Genomic DNA, 18,300 nt, shown 5'->3' with positions numbered 1-18,300 from the left:
CGCCCTTTTCCCGCCCCCCACTAGCGGCGGCGTTGCCGCCAGCAACGGCCGCAAGGGGGCGCGGCCCCGCCCCAGACCCCGCCCACCCGCGAGGGGCGCGGCTCGCCCCCGCCCCGCCCCGCCCCGTCCCGTCCCGTCCCTTCCCTCATGTCCACGTCATTCGCTCTCCGCGGCCGGAAGTGACGGCGGCGCGCCTGGCGGCCAACGGGTGCCTCGCATGTGGCGGGGTGAGAGGTGAAAGATCAGGCGGGGCGGCAGGAAGATGGCGGCGCTGGCGGCGGTTGCCGGGCGGGCGACGCGGAGGCAGTGAGGGGATGGCGGCGGCGGCGAGGCGGGCGGCGCGCTGCGGCTGAGGCACCCCCGCCCCTTCTCTCCCCGCGCGGGCCCCGCGCCGCTGCCCCGCGCGCTCCTGTCGGTTGGCGGAGGCGGCGGCGCCGCCGCCCCGCGCCGCGCGCCCCCCATGAGCGGGGCGGGCGGGCTGGCGTGGCGCGCGCTGCACGCCCTGCTGCGCGCCCTGCTCTGCCTGCAGCGCGCGCTGCTGGCCTGCCTGCGCGGCCGCGCCGCCGCCGGGCCCCGCGCCTGGCTCCGGCGCCGCGCCGCCTCCGCCGCCGCCTCCTGCGCCCTCCTGGCGCCCGCCGCCGCCGGGGCGTTCGCCTTTCGCAAGGCGGGGGCGGCGCGGCGGCGGCCCGGGGGCGCGGCGCAGGGCCGGCAGCGGTGGCGGTCGGACGGACGGGCCCTGCAGAAGCTGCCGGTGCACATGGGGCTGGTGGTGACCGAGGAGGAGCCGAGCTACGCGGACATGGCCAGCCTGGTGGTGTGGTGCATGGCGGTGGGCATCTCCTATGTCAGCGTCTACGACCATAATGGTGAGCGGGGTGGGGTGGGGTAGGGGGTGCCGCGGGCGTGCCCCGAGTGCCGGCCCGGGTGGTGGCCGCCCTGGGGAGGCCTCCTGGCAGGCGGGGCCCGCCTGGGCCCGCCGCGCCACCGGCGTGGAGCCAAGGGGCCTCCCTCCCCCGGGGTCTTCCCGAGCCGGGTGCCAGCCTCGCTGGTGGCGGCTCTGTTCCCCTCCCCTGGAGCTGCTCGGCCTCTGCAGCGCTCCTGGCCCCGGTGAGGCTGGGGAATGCCCCGAGTGCCCTCCTGCCCCAGCTCCTGTGCCTCATGGGAGGGGGCAGATGGTGGGGCCTTCCTAGGGCCTGATCCCCAGCCCCGGGCTGGCAGGAACTGCTGCCATCTGAGAGCCGTGGCCGTGTAGGGGACAGGCTGTTAGTAGGGAAGAGCTTTTACAAGCTCTTACAAGCTCTGTGTATGAGCTACGTCTGAACTGACAAGGTCTGTGTATGAGCTGTGCCTGTGTATGAGCTGTGCCTGTGTATGAGCTGTGCCTGTGTATGAGCTGTGCCTGTGTATGAGCTGTGCCTGAACTTCCAGAAGTGGATGAATGAGAGTAGCCCTCTGCATGCGCTCTTTCTCATATGAAGAGACAGGAGGGAAGGGTAGTTAAACATAAACATGTGTGCCCTGTGTGCTCTCTGCATTGTAAAATTAAATTACATGGTCTGCATTTGGTATGAGGACTGGTGCTACTCGATGTTTGAGTTAACTCTGAGCCAGTCCTTGTGAAAACTTTTGTGTGTTTTCATATCCGCTATGTGATTTTATTCATTACTGGGTCTCAGGTGTAAGACTTGAACTTTCACTCTTGCAGATACATTGATTCCATGTCACTGAGTATCTCAAAGATAAGCTCAGAGTTTAGATTTAATGTTCTGTGGAATAATCATGGAACAAATCTGTCTTCCTCATACCTATCCTTTCCTACTGAGGAGATGAAACCAACTGTATTCAAGATATGCTTAGGTGAAGCTTTCCACCCAGCTGTTGAGAGATGATCTCTAACTGAGACTAGATAAGCTATCAACTCAGAAGGGCTAATAATACATGAGGTGGACTGTGTCCTGTTTCTGTCCTCCCCAGACAAGAAAGCTTCATGCTGAAGATCCCTGTGTTCTTGCTGTCAATGGTGAGACTGTAGGAGACCAATGTTTAACTGTTGTTTTGAGCCACTTCTGATGGCTGTCTAGAGATGTCATGCAAATTAGATTAACTCTGTAGATTTATGCCAGGTTAGAGTTACAGTCTGTAATAGTTGTCTTCTAGTGCTCTCTCACGAAAAACTCAACATTGCATCCCACCTAAGTAGGTGCAATCTATTGTCAAGTGTGTAAAAGCATCTGAGCTGTGCAGGCCTTTCCCTGAGCGTAGGCATTTGTAATTTTTTTTTTTAGGTTTTTTTTTTTTTTTTAAAACCACTGCCACTAATAGTTCTGTTTCATGTCTGGTCCTCCATATGTGATATAAGACTCAAATGTGATGTAAGACTCAAATGTCTTGACTTTGCTAAATTATCTAAGATCTTTTTAAGAAACTATGCTTAATACCAGTCATTTAGCAGTTTAAAGTGGCCATCTGTGCAGGGCTGTTGTAGAACTTGGTTATGTTGTGTTTCAATGGGAGAATACTTCCTCATTTGGAAGTCAAGGAATGGAATAAAATATTTGCATAACATCTCGAGGACACAGAAAACAGTCAGCACCTTCTGAAAAGTCATTTATGAGTTGATATTTTTGCTCGCAATTTGGAAAGCATTCAACCAGGTTAAATGCTGCAGAGCAAACATTAGTACCAAACAAGAGAGTTTCCTTCATAGCCTGAAGGACTGCATACATTTTATTCTACAGGATCTCTTATTTCTGTCAAACCTGAAATAAGCTATCTGCAGTATTGCCTAGTATGTTATGTATGTATTCTTAGTTCCTTTTTAGTTCCCTGCGTTGTGCTGCACAAATTGTATGTATGAGAACTGAATTGAGGAACAGATCCAGCTGAGAGTTTCTTGGTGGCCTTGGTTTTCAGATTGTGCACTGTGCAGCCATTCAGCACTGAGGAGGGAGAAGGCACCAGCCAGCGCTTAGGTAGCCGCTGTGGCCGAGATCCTGTCTGCCAGGGAGGAGCCAGTGCTGTTACAGCGTCTGACACCTTCATTGTGGCGAAGCTACTTCTGTTTCTCCAGCACATGTGTTGAGATCCAGTCAGATCTGAGACTGGCTATTACAAGACTGTAAATATGATGACCAGAAATGACAAGGTTATGTCCTCTGAAGAGCAGTATAGCTGAAGTAACCTTGCAGAACAATTGTCTTTGTTAGCAGTTCAGAAAAAAAAAAATTATCTTTGAGATTATTTGCTGCTGTTTCCATGTATTGTTACATTCATGCTAAAGTTGAACATGAAGAGATTTTTGTTAACACCTTTGAAATCTGAAAATATGCCCGTGATCTCATGATTTTAGTATAAAGACACAATGCTTTTCAGTAGTTCATTCTTCTGTTAGTAGTTTGATACCTGAATATGCTGGTTTAATTGCCAGCTCAAATTCTAGTTTGTTGGAACATAATTGAAGAAGGCAAGACTTAATGCAGAGTAACTAAAACGTTTTAAATAAGTGGCTTTTGCCAAACGTCAGATTTGATGAGAATAGCCTGCCATTACACATGCATGTTCTTCACAGGTGTTCAATGGGTGTTCTGGGATAGCAGCCACAATGGCTTTTTGCACAGCATCTTGTCAGCTGAGCCTTTTAAACTGGTTTCAGAGATTGAGCAAGTAGCCATTCATGTGGCTTGAGTATATGCTTACCTCTGGTAATAGGAGATGTGTTCCTTTTCTTTTGGTGCTAAGCTCCTTATGGTGTCTGGGTTGAGCATACAGCATTTCCAAATAGACTTGTCATTAAGTAGGATGTTGTAATTGTTGCTAAATCCGGTTCTCAATAATAGTGATGTCTGGAACCCTCAGCAGTAACACTAGTGTAGTGAAGGTGAATAAAGTCAGGCACAGCTTGCTCTTACCAGTAGCAGAGGGTGAACCTTAATTATGCTGTGCACTTGTTTTCATCTTCTCAGGTGGTGAGACTTACTTTCGGTCTGCTGAGCTTCAGTAAGGTTCTGTGTTCATACAATTGTACCAACTATCGTCTTACCAAAGATATGTTGTCTCCACTGATGCTGGCTGTCCTGAAGAAGGAAACACAATGACAAGTGCTCTGAATCTGTGCTAGATGTAGTGGGGTATACTTTAATTGGTTTCCTTTTCCTTCATTGCATATTTGTAGTACTGAGATTCTACTCATTGCAACAGGAAACTTTGATTACACGAGTGGTCTTCCGTGGTTGCATTTTCTGGAAGAAATAATTGTGTCAGTTTCCTGTAGAAGGCTTAAATTGAAAATGTGTCCTTAATTGCCCCTTCTATAGGAAGAGAGATAAGCATGATGTTCTTTAAAGAAGAACTGCCAGATAAGCTGTTTATTTGTTTGAAGTAATGAATTTCTACATTTTTAACAAAATGACTAAATAGAAGGTTGTTTCTGTATTCTTCAGTGTCAAAATAAGTAGCTGCATCCCAGCTGACACTAGTGTGTTCCAGCAGCTGCACCAGTAACTCTAAGGGCAACTTGGCTGGAGTTGTGCTGCTTCTCGTGGGCAATTACAGAACCCAATATGTTACAAATGTATTGAATAATACTTGTGGAATGTGATCAGGTATTTGGCTGTCTCCTCTGAATCCATGAAGACCAGTATGCCAGAAGACGGGTAAAAAGGTCTCTGCAGAGTGCAAGAGGATCATAATATAAGCAACTCTTTTGTACTGTAATAAATATATGGTGCTATGAGTTGCAGTGCTCAAAACTGAGATTCCTCCCCCCCCTGCCCCAGCAGGCTTGGAGGCCTAAGCTGGCTTGCTTTTACTGCCTCTGGTGTTCAGGGGCCCTTTTCATTCTCCTGGTTTTCATTGATATGCAGCAGAACGAAGCCATAATTAACTTAATGCTACTGTGTGCACCTTGGTTTTTAAATCCAGATTGACTAAAATCTTAGGGTTTTGATCAAGGATTTATTTCTGTGGACTTCTGTATTGCCACTCCTATTACTTGATAGAAATCCAGCCATGCTGGTCAGTGCTTTATCTCTGAGGAAATAACGCAGCCTTCTTGCAGTCAGAAGGCAGTGATTATGCAATTATATGATAGCAGTTAAAATACCTTCTGGGGAGCAGAAGCCTTTGACTGGTGTTATGCACTTCAACTTTCTTCTGTTAAAGTTACTTTGCCACTCAAAGGAGCTTGCTTGGCTGTTACTTCTGTCCACCAGTGAAGCTTTCCTGAAATAGTTTGGGACAAGTCTGGAGGGCTTTTTGGGAGCTTGCTGAATCTCGGCATTTGAGTACTTTGGGCTCCTGAATAGATGCTTCAGGTTGAAGGCTTCTTAAAGCTCATAGTACGACTATATTGGGAACCTGGGTTACACTTCACCCTGGGTTTAGCTTTCCAGTGAACTGCTTTACTTCTGACCAGTTTTCTCTTAAAAATTCTTTGAAAGGATAGCGTACTGCAGTAAGCAAAAGAAATTATTTCATTAGCCCCAAATGCAGGCTTTTAGTCTCTTCCCAATTACTCGTTAGTTCAGCACATCTGATCAATCCATAAAACTTTCTGGGTGTTCAGGGTGTTCTCTGGGGGAGATAAATATGTTCTGGTTTTGTGTCACTGGAACACTTTTTGTGAGATACCAGTATTGCGTGGCATCTACTGCGGGTCTTCACCCATGCGAAACTTCAACAATTGCGTTTTGGTGTTGAGTTGGCAGGGGTCCTCAGGCCACATTTATTAAAAGGACTGATGCTAATCTGTAGAAGATAATCTCCTAATAGGTATGGGTAATGTGAGAGTAGTATCTCTTCTCTTGATTGCTGATGAGCTCTTGTTCTCCTGGTACAGAATGTCCCTCCGAAAAGAAATGTGGAGGAATGGTCACCTATGAGGTTATAAGTTCTAACTTCACTTCTTCCTGTTTGGTTAGTGCTTGCTAGCTTAAGTGGCTTTAATGTGGATGAAATTTAAGTGACTTCAGCCACTCTGAAATTTGGATTCTGTTTCTTCTGGACTCTTGGAATAGACAAACCTAATACATTTTTCGAGCTCTCCGTATCCTGTGAGGTCCAGTGTAATCACTCAAACCCTGCTTTCCTCCATTAAACTGCAACCAGCATGATCCAATATGAGGATGTAGGCAGAAGTTGTTCCTGTGTTAAAACAGTTTCTTGCATGTATGTTATTTGAAGTGGGTTATGATTTGATGTTTCTCAAATTGTTAATAGTTTGATGCTTAAAACAGTCTAGTTACCTTATGACTCTTCCCTTGTTGGCACTGAAAGGGAGTTGAGAAAAAGCAAATAACTGAAACGCTGTGGAAATGTATTCTTTCCTAGGCCTAACTGTGGTTAAGGTGTTCCCTTGTGAGGAAAAGCTGATGCTTCTTCTGTGTTTTACCAGATTCTGCTGCTTTAAAAAGCAGGGCAAGTGAGAGTGTTGAACTTTGAGATGCTACCAAGGCATTAACAGGTGGTGGCTGTGGCAGTCTAGCTAGGCAAACAAGTGGTTGACACCACCTGGTGTTCCTTTGTGCCAGTTGTTCCCCTCCAGTTTGCAATTCTGTCAGTTTTGAGCCTTGTTTCTGCTGAACTCACAGGCTCTTAATTACAAAACTGCATTTGTCAGTCTCTAAGCCTAAAATGCTGCAACACCACAGTTGGTTGCAAAGGAGCACAGCTTGTAAGTATTGTAAAACTGAGCAAAGAGGTGTGTGCCCTGGAAAAGACCCGTGTAATGGAGGGCTACTGCAGGAAGCTAAGATGCTTCTGGTTTGCCTCTGCTCTAATGGGGACTAATGATCAACAGCAGGTTTGCAGCTTGTGTTGTAAAAATGAGAATTATCCCTGGAAACAGCTCACACATTCACAGTAATTTAAAAAAAATAAGCTGAAGCTTTATACTCTCTTGCTTTGGGAATTGTAGTGCTTAAATATGCATAATTCTTAAAACACTTCATTTGCTGGAATATGCACATTTGCACCAGCTTGCAAAGACTCCAGAGTTCTGACTGAACAAAACTGTTTGTGCTTTTCAAAAACAAAAGTTGTTTCTAATGAGAAATAATAGTGATGATTTCATGTTTGTGTTCTGTACTAGAAACAGTAGTAGGGCTGAAATTTTCCCCACTTAACAGCAAACAGCTGTTGTATTGCTAAAATTTATTAGACCTCTTGTCAAACATTAACTTTCTATAATGTTAAAATCGTGTTATGGACTTGCTTTCAACTTCTGTGGAAGACTGAACAAAATTGGAAGGTAGCATTAAATCAAGAATTAAGTCTCGCTGCCTAGGAACACTTGAATTCTGTTAGTGAGTTGGTTTACTCGTGTGCTCTTGTTTACTATATTTATCATGTATAAATTACCATCAGCATCTTTCAGAATTAATTTGGATATATCTTCAAAGGTTTAAAAAATGCACCGTGTAGACAAACAAGGTTTTGAGATGCTGTTAGGGAGGGGAGTGTGTGTCTGAGCCACAACCATGTAAAATAATTTTTAAAGGCAAATGTGAATTTGCCCCATGTACATTGCCTCTGGCAGGACTGTATTTCCCATCAGACACATTTGTAAGAAGAAGTCTCGTGTGCACTGAGAGACAAAATGCTGAAGGAGTAAAGCTCCCACATGCGATTGGTTTTACATGAAGATCTCAGTTAGTTTGGATGTTTACTACCTTCTGATGTGCTTCAGGATCTTCTCTGCAGGAAGACTGCAGGTGTGTCAAGGTTGGTGGATCAGTTGGAATTTAGGTGTGGAGGCCTTTCCGAGAAAGGCATACAACTGTACAGTACAACTAGAGTAGCTTCCAGTTCGTGTTAAACTGCTGTTCCAAGAGCAACACAGGACCCAGGTTTGAACAGCTAAGGAGGTGGGTGAGATAAATAAGGAGTAGAAGGGAAGTGCTGGTGATATTCGGATAAATCTCAAGAACACATCTGGCATGTCTTCAGTATTGACTGTGTGTATTAAGGACCTTCGCTTCAGAGCCGGACTAAGTCCTTTATCTGATGTCCCTTTTTACTGAGCAGTAAGCACCTTAGTCTATTCTCCTACCTGTTTTCCCCAATGTCTTCATTTACTTTAGAGCTGGAGCGCAGATTCTTAAATCTGTTCTTCCAATCTTTGACAGGAATAGGCAACAACTTTTCATGAGAAAAGAATTGGTATCTTTGGTGTTGGGTAGGGAAGGGGAAGAAGAGAGCAGCTGTCTGTTTCCCAGGTTGGGAGCCTTTCCTAATTATGCCAACTCTTTTTCTGAATATTGAAAATAGGGGTGTGTTTTCATCTTGAAAAGTGGATGGAAGTCAGGTGACTCTTAGAGGTAAGGCACACGCAACCTTGCACAGACCTTACTTGAAGATGGTGCGGGATTAGCAATTGCAGGAGCTGCACTGCTGTTGACCTTAAGTGTAAGGAAGACAATCAGTGCTAACTCTAGCACGAAACAGACTTATCCAAGCAGAGTTGTATCAAACAGCATTATTCAAAGCTGCATTCTCAACTTCTAGTATGTATGAATATACACTAGTAAGCAGGAGCACAAAGTGTAACAATTTACCTTTAGTTTAGACTTAGTGAAAGTATTCTAACGCTTTTTTTCTATCAAGGTTGCTGCCTTGCTGAGATTTGCCTGTCTGTCAACATGTGAAATCCGTTATAAGCATCACTAACAGTGGTGTAATGAAGTAAATTATTTTTTTGCAGGAAGTATCCAGGATGGGAGGAAAACCAGATACTTTACTACCTCTAATGAAGCCTAATATAAAATACTAACTCACTAGGGCTAAAAGACTAGCATATTAAATAAATGCATTGTATAACTTCATGTTGCAAACTAACTCCTAATGTATTATGGTCTTAACCCCATGCCAATACCCTGTTTGACCACTACTGATGTGGAGGCTGCTGTTTGTAGCAGTTTCTAATCCCAGAATCAGGTTGAGGTGATGGATCATAAGCATGAGCATAAAATTGTATACAAGTTCAATGTTTCTTGCAAGATTGTGTGGGCATTTTTAGACTGGTCAACAGAAGTGCTTGACATACGATTTCTGAATGAAACTTAGGCTCTTAGTAACCACCCCTGAATACAATGTGATAAAAGCGTTATCAGTTCCTAAGTAAATATGCCTAGCCACACTTTTGCGTTGTAAATATTTAAGCTGTAACACTTAATTTTTACTGTGACTTTTAATTAGAAATAGTTGTGTCTTTCAAGAGCTAGGATTTATTTTAGAACAGGAGCCCAAGTATGTTTGGTTAAGAAAGTTTTTGTAATGTCCCGCACTCAAAATGTGTCTACCATAAACATGGTAGGCCTTGGGGCCGCGTTAATTCCTTGGAATATACAGCTTGTGAAATCCTCTTATTAGGAAATCCATGGCGTAAGAGTGGACAGTTACCGTGGCCTGATACACTGATTTAGTCTTCTGGCTCTTGCTCTGTGGTAACTTGCTTTGTTAGCTTGCAGCCTTAATGGTGTGGCAGTAAGTGGCAGCAGACTTAAGCTGCAAATCTACAGCAGCATGGGCCTTAAAGAAACTTGGTGTTAGTCTGACTTGGTCGTCCTGTACTGGTTGGTAGGGTATTGCTATCTCAAACTATTGGTAGCATGCGAAGGACAATGAAGTAAGTCTTAAACTCTCCCTTATGCAATTGCAGCTTGCCACTTAAACCAGGCTGAGTGAAAGAGGAACAAAAGCACGTGAGAGTTGTCTTTCCAAGGTCACTGAAATTAGTCATGTGCAATAGCATTTGCTTTGGATTCTTATCTTGTGAACTTGTGAACTCCAGTTTGAAACCAGTACTGGCTACCTGGTTCTTTTTTCTTCCTGCCTAGTGTCAGATTTGTTTTGTAGCACTCTTTATAGGAGTTGGCTGACAATGCAACCTTTTTTTAAAAGGTATTTTCAAGAGGAATAATTCGAGATTGATGGATGAAATTTTAAAACAGCAGCAAGAGCTCTTAGGACTAGACTGCTCCAAGTACACCGTGGAATTTGCAAATCAAGACAAAGCTGATCAAGGTAAGATGAATTGTGATGTGGAATTGGTATGACTCTAGCTGCATAGAAATCATAACCCTGCTTTTACGTAAACACATTCCTGTGTACAGTGACCTTTTCCTTCATTAAGCACTGATTATCAGAACACATGCAGCCTTCCTGGGCTAGTAGTAAACTTCCATTGTGCTTATTTGTTCTTAACTAATAGTGGAGTGTTGCTCTCTCCTTCCCATAGTGGTCATTACTGGGTAGTCTGATCTTTCCTTTAGCCCAATTGTTATGCTGTGTGACCCCTTTAATGCATCAATGTAGCTCAACTCCCCACTGTTTCAGTAAGATGTATTCTTTTGCTGAGAGAGTTGAAAAAACACTGGAGTTACTGTGAGAGAACTGATGTCAAGTTAACAATGTGTGCACTTCCATCTTTCCAAACTTATACCTCAAAGTTGGGAGGAAGAAGGGAAAGAGCAAAACTGCTGGTTGTCATGGCAATGTATAATGACACCAGGAAGGTAAAGGGTGTAAGCTTAAAAAAAAAAAAAAAAATTGTGATAGCTTTTGTATGTAGTAGAAGTGGAAAACAGGAATATGTTTCAAGGTTAATGTTCCTTATTCAATACTATCTGCTGTAGGTATTCATTTAGGTATGTTGACTAACACAAATGCTAGAAGTCTGTTCAAAATGTAGCAAATCATAAGCATGTACTTACTAAAGTAAGCCTTTGCCTTAGAGGGATAGGCTGACACATACAGTTCTCCTACAACTCATAATATTTAAGTAGGTTTCATAATAAAAACCCCTTACCTTTTAAGGCAATCATATTGCATAGTTCAAAGACTTAACTTAAAAAAACCCTGCATTTCACAAGCTGCAGTACACTTAGCTGCATTTAAGATACTGTTGGCTGAGTTGTGCTTTCCCTGCAAGAGCTAATAGGATGGCGAGATCCTTTGTGTCAGTTTTCCAATATAAAGTCCAATGTTGTAGCATAAAATTGCCTTGTAAACACCTTAGGCTAAGGTGCTGGTATTTACATGGAAACACTCAAGTTTCATGTTATTTCTCTTTATTCTGGTGAAGGTTAAAATAATGAGCAGAAACCAGGGTAGACAGGCTGTTAATGTCTTGAACTCTAGCATACTTAGCTGCACTTACCTAAATCAGGGTATTTATGTCCAGACCAGTGAACTACTGGAAGACTGCTCAGACTTGCTGACTGAAAGGGCACATTTAAGTCTCAGGAACCTTTTGTGCTGGAAACTATGAAAAGCAGAGGCGTGTTCTGTTCTATGTAGAATTTTTCATTCTTACTTAGAAGTCTCCACAGTCAGACCAGATGTTGCATACTTTGAACTGAGTAAGCTTACATCTGCCCAGTTTATAATAATAAACTGCAGTTTTTCACTTCTTCTGAGATGCAAAAATGTCTTACACTTTTGAATACTGTTAGAGAAATATTCTTTAACATAGGACATATGACAAATCAAACAATATCAAAGAACAATTATTTTCATTGTGGTGGCTTTGGATAGAGTAACTGAGACTTTTTTAGGTGTTCTTATGAGTCTTCTGACTGTATTCTGTGGTCCTTTGCAGTCAGGTTCTGCAGTTTTAAGAAAAGCTATTTTGAAGTATCTAGTTATAACTATCATAAGTTCTGTATCAGTCTAACATGTCCACACACTAGTATTTAACCCAATTACTTTAAGCTGTGTTTAGTATACTATCTGTAGCCTTCAGCTTCCTTGCTAAGTTTACCTCTGTGGTAACTCATCAGAACTGACAATGATGCAAGTTGTATAGTGCAAGAAGACTGTAACCTTACAACAGTGTAGATAATGAGATCGTTTGAAATGTCCTCTTAAGCCACAGACATAATTGCAGATTAATGGGTGAATTATGGTACTATTACCTGGTTCCTAGCTTCTCTAGGAATCTTAGATCAGTATTGTAATTCTTGCATCAATTTTGAAGCACTGCTGCAAGATCCTGTGATTGTATTCAGGGAGGGCCCCAGCTTAATCATTGTGTCATATGAATGTCCACAGTAGCTGTTAAAACACCTTCCTCTTTTAGGGTAGGAATTAGATCTTTTTTTTCCTTTCCCTGAACTGCAAGATGTTCTGTATTGCTTACCACTCCCCAGGTTAATGTCTAGGCACCTTCCTCTCACTGCTTTGCCTGACAGCATAAGAACCGATACAAATTCCCTGGAAGACTCTACATGTCAAGACTGACATTAATTAAACCACTTTTCACAAGACTTCTCAAAATAGTTGCCTTAAACTTGCTTTCTTGTAATACAGCAAATCCAGAAGATTCTTACCCACTTCTGTAAGAGATGGATGAGGTATATCTATGACTAGCTGTATAATATATGAAGTAATCTACAAGTCACTTTCAATCGCATGCTGTGAATAGCTAAAGCATATTCAAAACAACTATATTTCTGTTGCTTTTAAACTGTGTTTTGTACTTTCAGTTTTAAATTGCCAATCTACATTGAAGGTGCTGTCTCCGGAAGATGGAAAAGCAGACATAGTAAAAGCTGCTCAGAACTTTTGTCAATTGGTAGCACAGCAGCAAAGAAAATACACAGACCTGGATGTGAATGTGTTAGACAACTTATTAAATAGTAAGTATGGCACAGTCTGTGGGGAGGAGGGGAAAGAGTACCCGATGCATAATGGATTCGGTATCTAGTATATTTATTGCTTAGGATGTATGCATCTTGATGCTTAATCTATCAGGGTAAGTTATGATTATTGCTTTCAGGCTTCTGCTAAAAATTTCTTACTGGTTTACTCCCTTTTGAGCTTTTTCTTTAAGCAGAAGAAGGAAACCTTAAGCTAAATTGGAGAGTCTCAGCTTTTCAGAGTTTGCAGCCTCTGTGGGATGTTCTGTGATGAGCTTTCTGAAAAAAGTACCGCTGAAACTAGACTATTATAACTTAGGTTAACTTCTGCTGCAAACCTGGGTATAGGCAGAGAGTCTTTTCCAGACCTAGTTCCAGCAATTAAAGCTGTTACTGCTGCCTAACTACCACCCTGAGTGCAAATGATAGAGCACTTGCTGATCTTTTGCTGCTGTATAACCCACACTAGCTTAATTATATTCATTACTAATTTGTGCAGATTACTGACTCTGCACTGAGGTGCATGGCTACATGCAATAGCTATGAAAAGAGTAGGGCTGCCTTAATCTCCACATCTGGGAGAAGTAGTTGAGAACAAGCCTCCGCTTCCCCACTGGTGCTATGGAGCTGTAGTACTTGCTCAGCTTTGCTAGGTGATCCATGCGTGTTAATTGCAGCTGCAATTAGCTGGACAGGGTTCAGGTTTCAGATTGCACACTTGAACTTGGATGTCTGCAGGCACATTATTGTAGTGTGGGTCCCATTAATTGGCCTTCAGAGAGTGAAGTGGGTGGTCAGCTGAATTGCTCTGCAGACTGACTACAGTGGCAGTGTAGACACTTAATTTCAAACTGAATTCTCTCCCTGTTGTCAGCATGCTGCATGATAGCTTCTCACTGTAATGGAATTATTAAACATGTTTAATAAGACACCTGAAGAAATAACTTAGACATCTGTCTTGTTATACCTCAAAGGCAACTTCAGGAAATGAATAATTGCTTGTCTAAAACAGTCACTCACTTTGTGAAGAACTGGTGACACCTGATACCCATGTATGTATTTTGGCCAGTGATGTTTAACTAGAGTTTCTTAAACACTTGTTCATTATCTTCTATCTCTGCATTTCAGTGTCTGGATGTGCTAAAAGTATTAGGTCCAGCCTGCATAGCCTTAAAAACTGAGCAGATTTATTGTCCAAGTAATGCATGCTAGCTGAGCACAGAAAAAGAAATCTCCTAGACTTTTAATCTGTCAAAACTGTGAACTTTAAGAACAGGCTGCTTAATCTATGTAGCTAATGACTAAGGATAGTATCTGTAACTAATCCTGCTTACTAATTTGCCTGGTTTTAACGTATAGGACAGTTGGAGGTGAAAAACTATTCTTTCATGACTTACTTAGCAGCAGCTTATGAAACTACTCAGTTGTAGGCAAATTTAGTTTCTATGCATCCTTAATGGCAAGGTATTGAACGTAAGCATCTGTGAGTTACTGATCTAAATTGAGACTGAGTTCTGAAAAGCAGTACTTGAGTAGTTCTGGTTTTAGGATTTGTGTTCATGGTGACTTCTGTAAGTTTCTGGGTTTTTTCACATTTTGATTTAAATACCTGATAATGTAGGTTAACTTTCTGTTCATATTTAGGATGCAGTTATTGAAGCCTAGTCCTAAAATGGTATGGTTCTAGCTTGTCATGTGGCTCTTCTGGTTCTTAATAGAGTCATGCTCTAATTTTGAGTTTTAAGTGTAAGAGTACTTTCTTCTGAGCAATGCCTCTGCTAACTAGCTTGTTTTCAGAAAAGTAGGTGCCAGCTGTATAATAATATTGTCTCTACTTGCCATCTGCCTTCCTAGTAAAGAACATGACTATCAATTAAGGCTGTTCAAGTTGTCCTATAAAATCCATGTGGAGAAGAGAAGGGTAGTGCTGTCAGCTCTACAAATTCCTTCATGTTCCCCTCGCAGAACTCCTGACCTAGAAGGGATGTTGCCAGATTCCTGTCCCTTGAGTGTCCAAGTCTTTTGGCCTCTTTTTTTTTTTGAGTCTGCTCCCAAATCCTTCTATGTTGTGTGTGCTATACTTGAAGAGTGCTGTAACTCTAGCAGCTCTGAGGGAGCTTCCACATATAAAGTATCTGTAGTGTTGATATGTTTAGGTAGAGAAATGGATGCGGAGTGGAAAGCACGGTACTGTGTTGTGAATAGGCTGTTCTGACAGTAATACTACAGCGTACATTTTCATTTTCCTTCAGATAGGAACCAGAAGGAAATACTAGCATTAATTGGGCTCTCTGAAGGTCTTTTCCTGTTTGAAAAGCCATTGCAGTGTTGAAGATCCTGCTGCTGAACTGGCCAGCTGAGGAGTACTCAGCTACTGAATCAGCTGATGAGTAAAGCTGTCCACTTCCTGCAGAGTCCCCACTTCTAAGTATTCACTGCTTCCCTGCAAAGCTCTTTCATACTAACATGCTAGCTTCTGAACACAGAAGTGGCTTTTGCTTTATAATTTTTTTCTTAACTTTGAGCTAAGATTTGGACTGTGGCACACGGCACTAATACTTCTAAATACTTCATCCTTCCTTAGAAATGCACATGCTTGGGAAAATAGCTTCTTTACCTCTGGTAAAAGGATTCGTACTGTCATGATTCAGTAGGGAAGGAGGATGTGAACTTTTTGAAGTCTCCAGCTTCAGTTTCAAAACCTGGGCGGAGCAAAAGCTAATCGGACCTTAGCTTCATGTTCTGTTATTCCCAAAGTTAAATTCCTCTACAGCTAAACTTAAACTTGTAAAAGGCTCTTGACTGCTTTGGTATTTTTAAACAAGTGAGAAAACTGAGAAATAACATCTGAAGTTCAGAGCAAATAGGCAGTATTTAACTTTTTATCTTCTAAAGGTAGGCGTTATGCAGTGTAACCACTCTTGCACTTAACTTGTCGAATTAGTGGATACTGGAAGGGGTAACAAGAAATAGCATGCAATAATCATGACTAATTGCAGCATTATAAGAAAGTAGGGTTATGACTGCTGGAATGCTTTTGGGTGAGCTAGGTAGGTGCATGAAGAACAGTTTACCTTCTTGGGTCCCATTGGAGTACTACACTGGTTTTCACATGTTCCCCTAATCAACTTGCTAGAATTAGCAGGGAAAGCTGGACTAAGACTGTTCATTCTAAGCTTATTGCCCATCTGTCAATTTTAGCCTGGAGTAGCTCAGGCATGGCAGAAGTGTATGGAAGGGAGACAGTGTCATCTGGCCACTGATTGTCTTCAACCTCGGGAGATCAGTAGGATGCTCCCACTGGTGAGCAAAACAGCAAGCTACTAAAGATTTAGCTTCTTTTGGGGTAGGCTTCCTTTTGCATCAAACGGTAGTATTTGGTCTCAGCCTTTCAGGGAATAAAGTTTAGTAGCTTTTTTTCAAACAGCTGTTTGTATCCCCTGTTCCAGAGACTGGGCAGAGACAATGCGGTCATCTGAGTTGGGATTAGACTAGTGGAATGATGGTGACTGGGGTTTTGAGCTATGGGTAGTAAGAGTGTGAGCACTTAGTGAAGTCCTTCTAGCCCTGCCCTGGGATGGCTCATGCTGTCCACTTAGTAACAGAAAAAAAAAATATTGCCCTGTTCTTCCTTGCTCATTTACCAGAAAGATGTCACCTGCAACAGTTTGAAATTTCATAGTAAAAGTTGTTTTTAAAATTGTCTGTCTAGCTCCAAACTGAGAAAGGGGCAGCTCATCTGAGAGGGTGGTTTTTTTAACAACTTTTTTTCTGGATGGTCTGTAATATCAGTTTATTCTTCTTCAGTGGAACCTCATTAAGTTTTGGGGTTTTTTTGTGTGTTAGTAGTCCTTTTACTCTACTTGACTGCAACTCCACATAGTCGAGTTAGGACTGTGATATGTATGGGTCACGGTACAGCATGTTCTACGCTACTAAAGTCAAGTTTGCCAAGACAAAACTAGAACAAGTCAGTTTAAACAACAGTGTTAAAGTTTGCTGTTATTCAAAACAATGTAATTGTTCCTATCACTTCCTTACCAAGTCTTTGAAAACTAGCTGACATAAAAATAACAGTCCAACTGGGCCTGCAGTGGCTGCCTAAGCTTTTGTTTAGTTGATCCTGTTCAGGTGGTGCAAGACCAGTCTGTCCTCTTGGGCTCTTAATTGTTAACTTGTCCTCAGGAGCTTCACTTCATTAAAAAAAAAAAATGCATTCAATGAAAATGCAGATGCCTTAGGGCTTAGAATTAAAACAAATCTTCTGGTGAATTTGACAAAACCTAATTTAACTTGTTCTTGCAGGTACAAATGGATTTCCTGATCCTGATTTAGTCTTGAAGTTTGGTCCTGTGGACAGCACGTTAGGATTCCTTCCGTGGCACATCAGACTGACAGAGATCATGTGAGTTGCCTATAAATACTGTAAAACAGGTTGGAATAATATCTAACTAAGCAAGTCTGTCTATGATGTACTTTATGGGAATAGCCATAAGAGGAGATCTGTCTAAACAAAGGTGTCTGGAGATTGATTTGAGGGTATTTAAAAGTTATTAAATGAAACCTGTCAAACATTCATTGTTGCTCCTTCAGCCACAACTAGGCAGCAGCAGGCTTTACTCTTCAGGTTTAAGGAAAAATTTCCGTCATCTAGTCTCAGTGGTCCAATCCCAGTTCTGTCGGTGTTCCTTATGTGGATTTTGAGTGGCTTGCAGGTTTCTGTCAGGGCAAGTAAGGATATAAGGGAGACAGGATAATGTACGATGATCGTGCCTCTGAATTACTTTCCAATTTTGGCAATAACTGAACTGACTGTAGTTGCTGTATTTCTTAAATCTGAGAGCATTTATAGGACACTTCAATGTCTGGGCAGACCTGTGCTTCTCCAACTTCCTCACTAATTTGAAGTGCCCTATGTACTCTAACAGGTAGGCTTTGATTTAGAGGGTGACAAGATATTAACAGTTGGTTTAGTTACTAGAGTAGAGTGACAGTAACAGTGTTGAGAACAACTTCACAAGGTTACTTACGCAATAGCTTGCTTTAAGTAGTGATATTCCTGGCGTGCCATATGAATTGTGCGGTGTTTACAAGAGCTTATTTTAACTTTTCTAACTTGCTTTCTCAGTTCTTTGCCTTCCCACCTGAACATCAGCTATGAAGACTTTTTCTCTGCCCTCCATCACTATGCAGCCTGTGAGCAACGCTGGGGAAAGTGACTTCTGGCTGAGCACATGGAGTCAGGCTTTCTGTGGGAAGGAATTGATGTCTGCTGTTTACAAGCACCTGTGACCCATAAGTCTGGTTCATAGTCCTTTCTTAATTTATCAACAAATTCAATAAAGTGTCTTACCTTTCTAGAGAGTCTGTGTGAGTGCGTGAGAATCTATGGGGAGGGGGAAATTCACAGACTTCCTTTATGAAAAAGACAGTTATTGCAAGCAAAGCCGTTCAAAGCTGAATTAACCCTCACTGTCATGTCTAAGTGACCAAAAGAACATGCAAGAATTAAGTCTTGTGATATCTACAGGACAACGTAAATAGGAGTTCATGCCCTCCAAGTCCTTAAATCCAAGGAAGAACTCTGACGTCAGCTTGTTCCTTTTTAATTCTTCATGATGGGGCATTTCAGAGCTAATCACCTGGTTTATCTTCAGATATATTT

At 42.5% G+C, this 18,300-nt stretch overlaps 1 protein-coding gene across 2 annotated transcripts; it reads left to right on the top strand.

Moving 5' to 3' along the window:
- Positions 1–195: 195 nt before the first annotated feature.
- NUS1 (NUS1 dehydrodolichyl diphosphate synthase subunit) lies at positions 196–17,995 on the top strand. 2 transcript variants are annotated; one of them, XR_014227687.1, is made up of 5 exons: positions 196–866; positions 9,898–10,020; positions 12,483–12,635; positions 14,888–15,063; positions 16,941–17,029. XR_014227687.1 is itself a non-coding variant. In XM_082307078.1 (5 exons), the coding sequence occupies exons 1-5, from the start codon at positions 461–463 to the stop codon at positions 17,852–17,854; spliced, it is 873 nt and encodes a 290-aa protein (XP_082163204.1). In that variant the 5' UTR covers positions 196–460; the 3' UTR covers positions 17,855–17,995. The 2 variants fall into 2 exon arrangements, 1 of the variants encoding a protein (XP_082163204.1); XM_082307078.1 differs by lacking the exon at positions 14,888–15,063 and adding an exon at positions 17,764–17,995 and having other exon boundaries at positions 16,941–17,040.
- Positions 17,996–18,300: the final 305 nt, after the last annotated feature.

Source organism: Platalea leucorodia, assembly GCF_965183815.1.
Source record: "Platalea leucorodia genome assembly, chromosome: 3".
Taxonomy (NCBI): Eukaryota; Metazoa; Chordata; class Aves; order Pelecaniformes; family Threskiornithidae; genus Platalea; species Platalea leucorodia.
This window is presented reverse-complemented; position numbering and strand designations above follow the sequence as displayed.

Excerpts from the sequence above, each read along its gene's own strand:
- NUS1 (XM_082307078.1), top strand. The coding sequence starts at position 461 with ATGAGCGGGGCGGGCGGGCTGGCGTGGCGCGCGCTGCACGCCCTGCTG. Across the intron at positions 867-9,897 it reads CAGCGTCTACGACCATAATG|GTATTTTCAAGAGGAATAAT; the intron begins GTGAGCGGGGTG and ends TTTTTTTAAAAG. Across the intron at positions 12,636-16,940 it reads GTTAGACAACTTATTAAATA|GTACAAATGGATTTCCTGAT; the intron begins GTAAGTATGGCA and ends TTGTTCTTGCAG.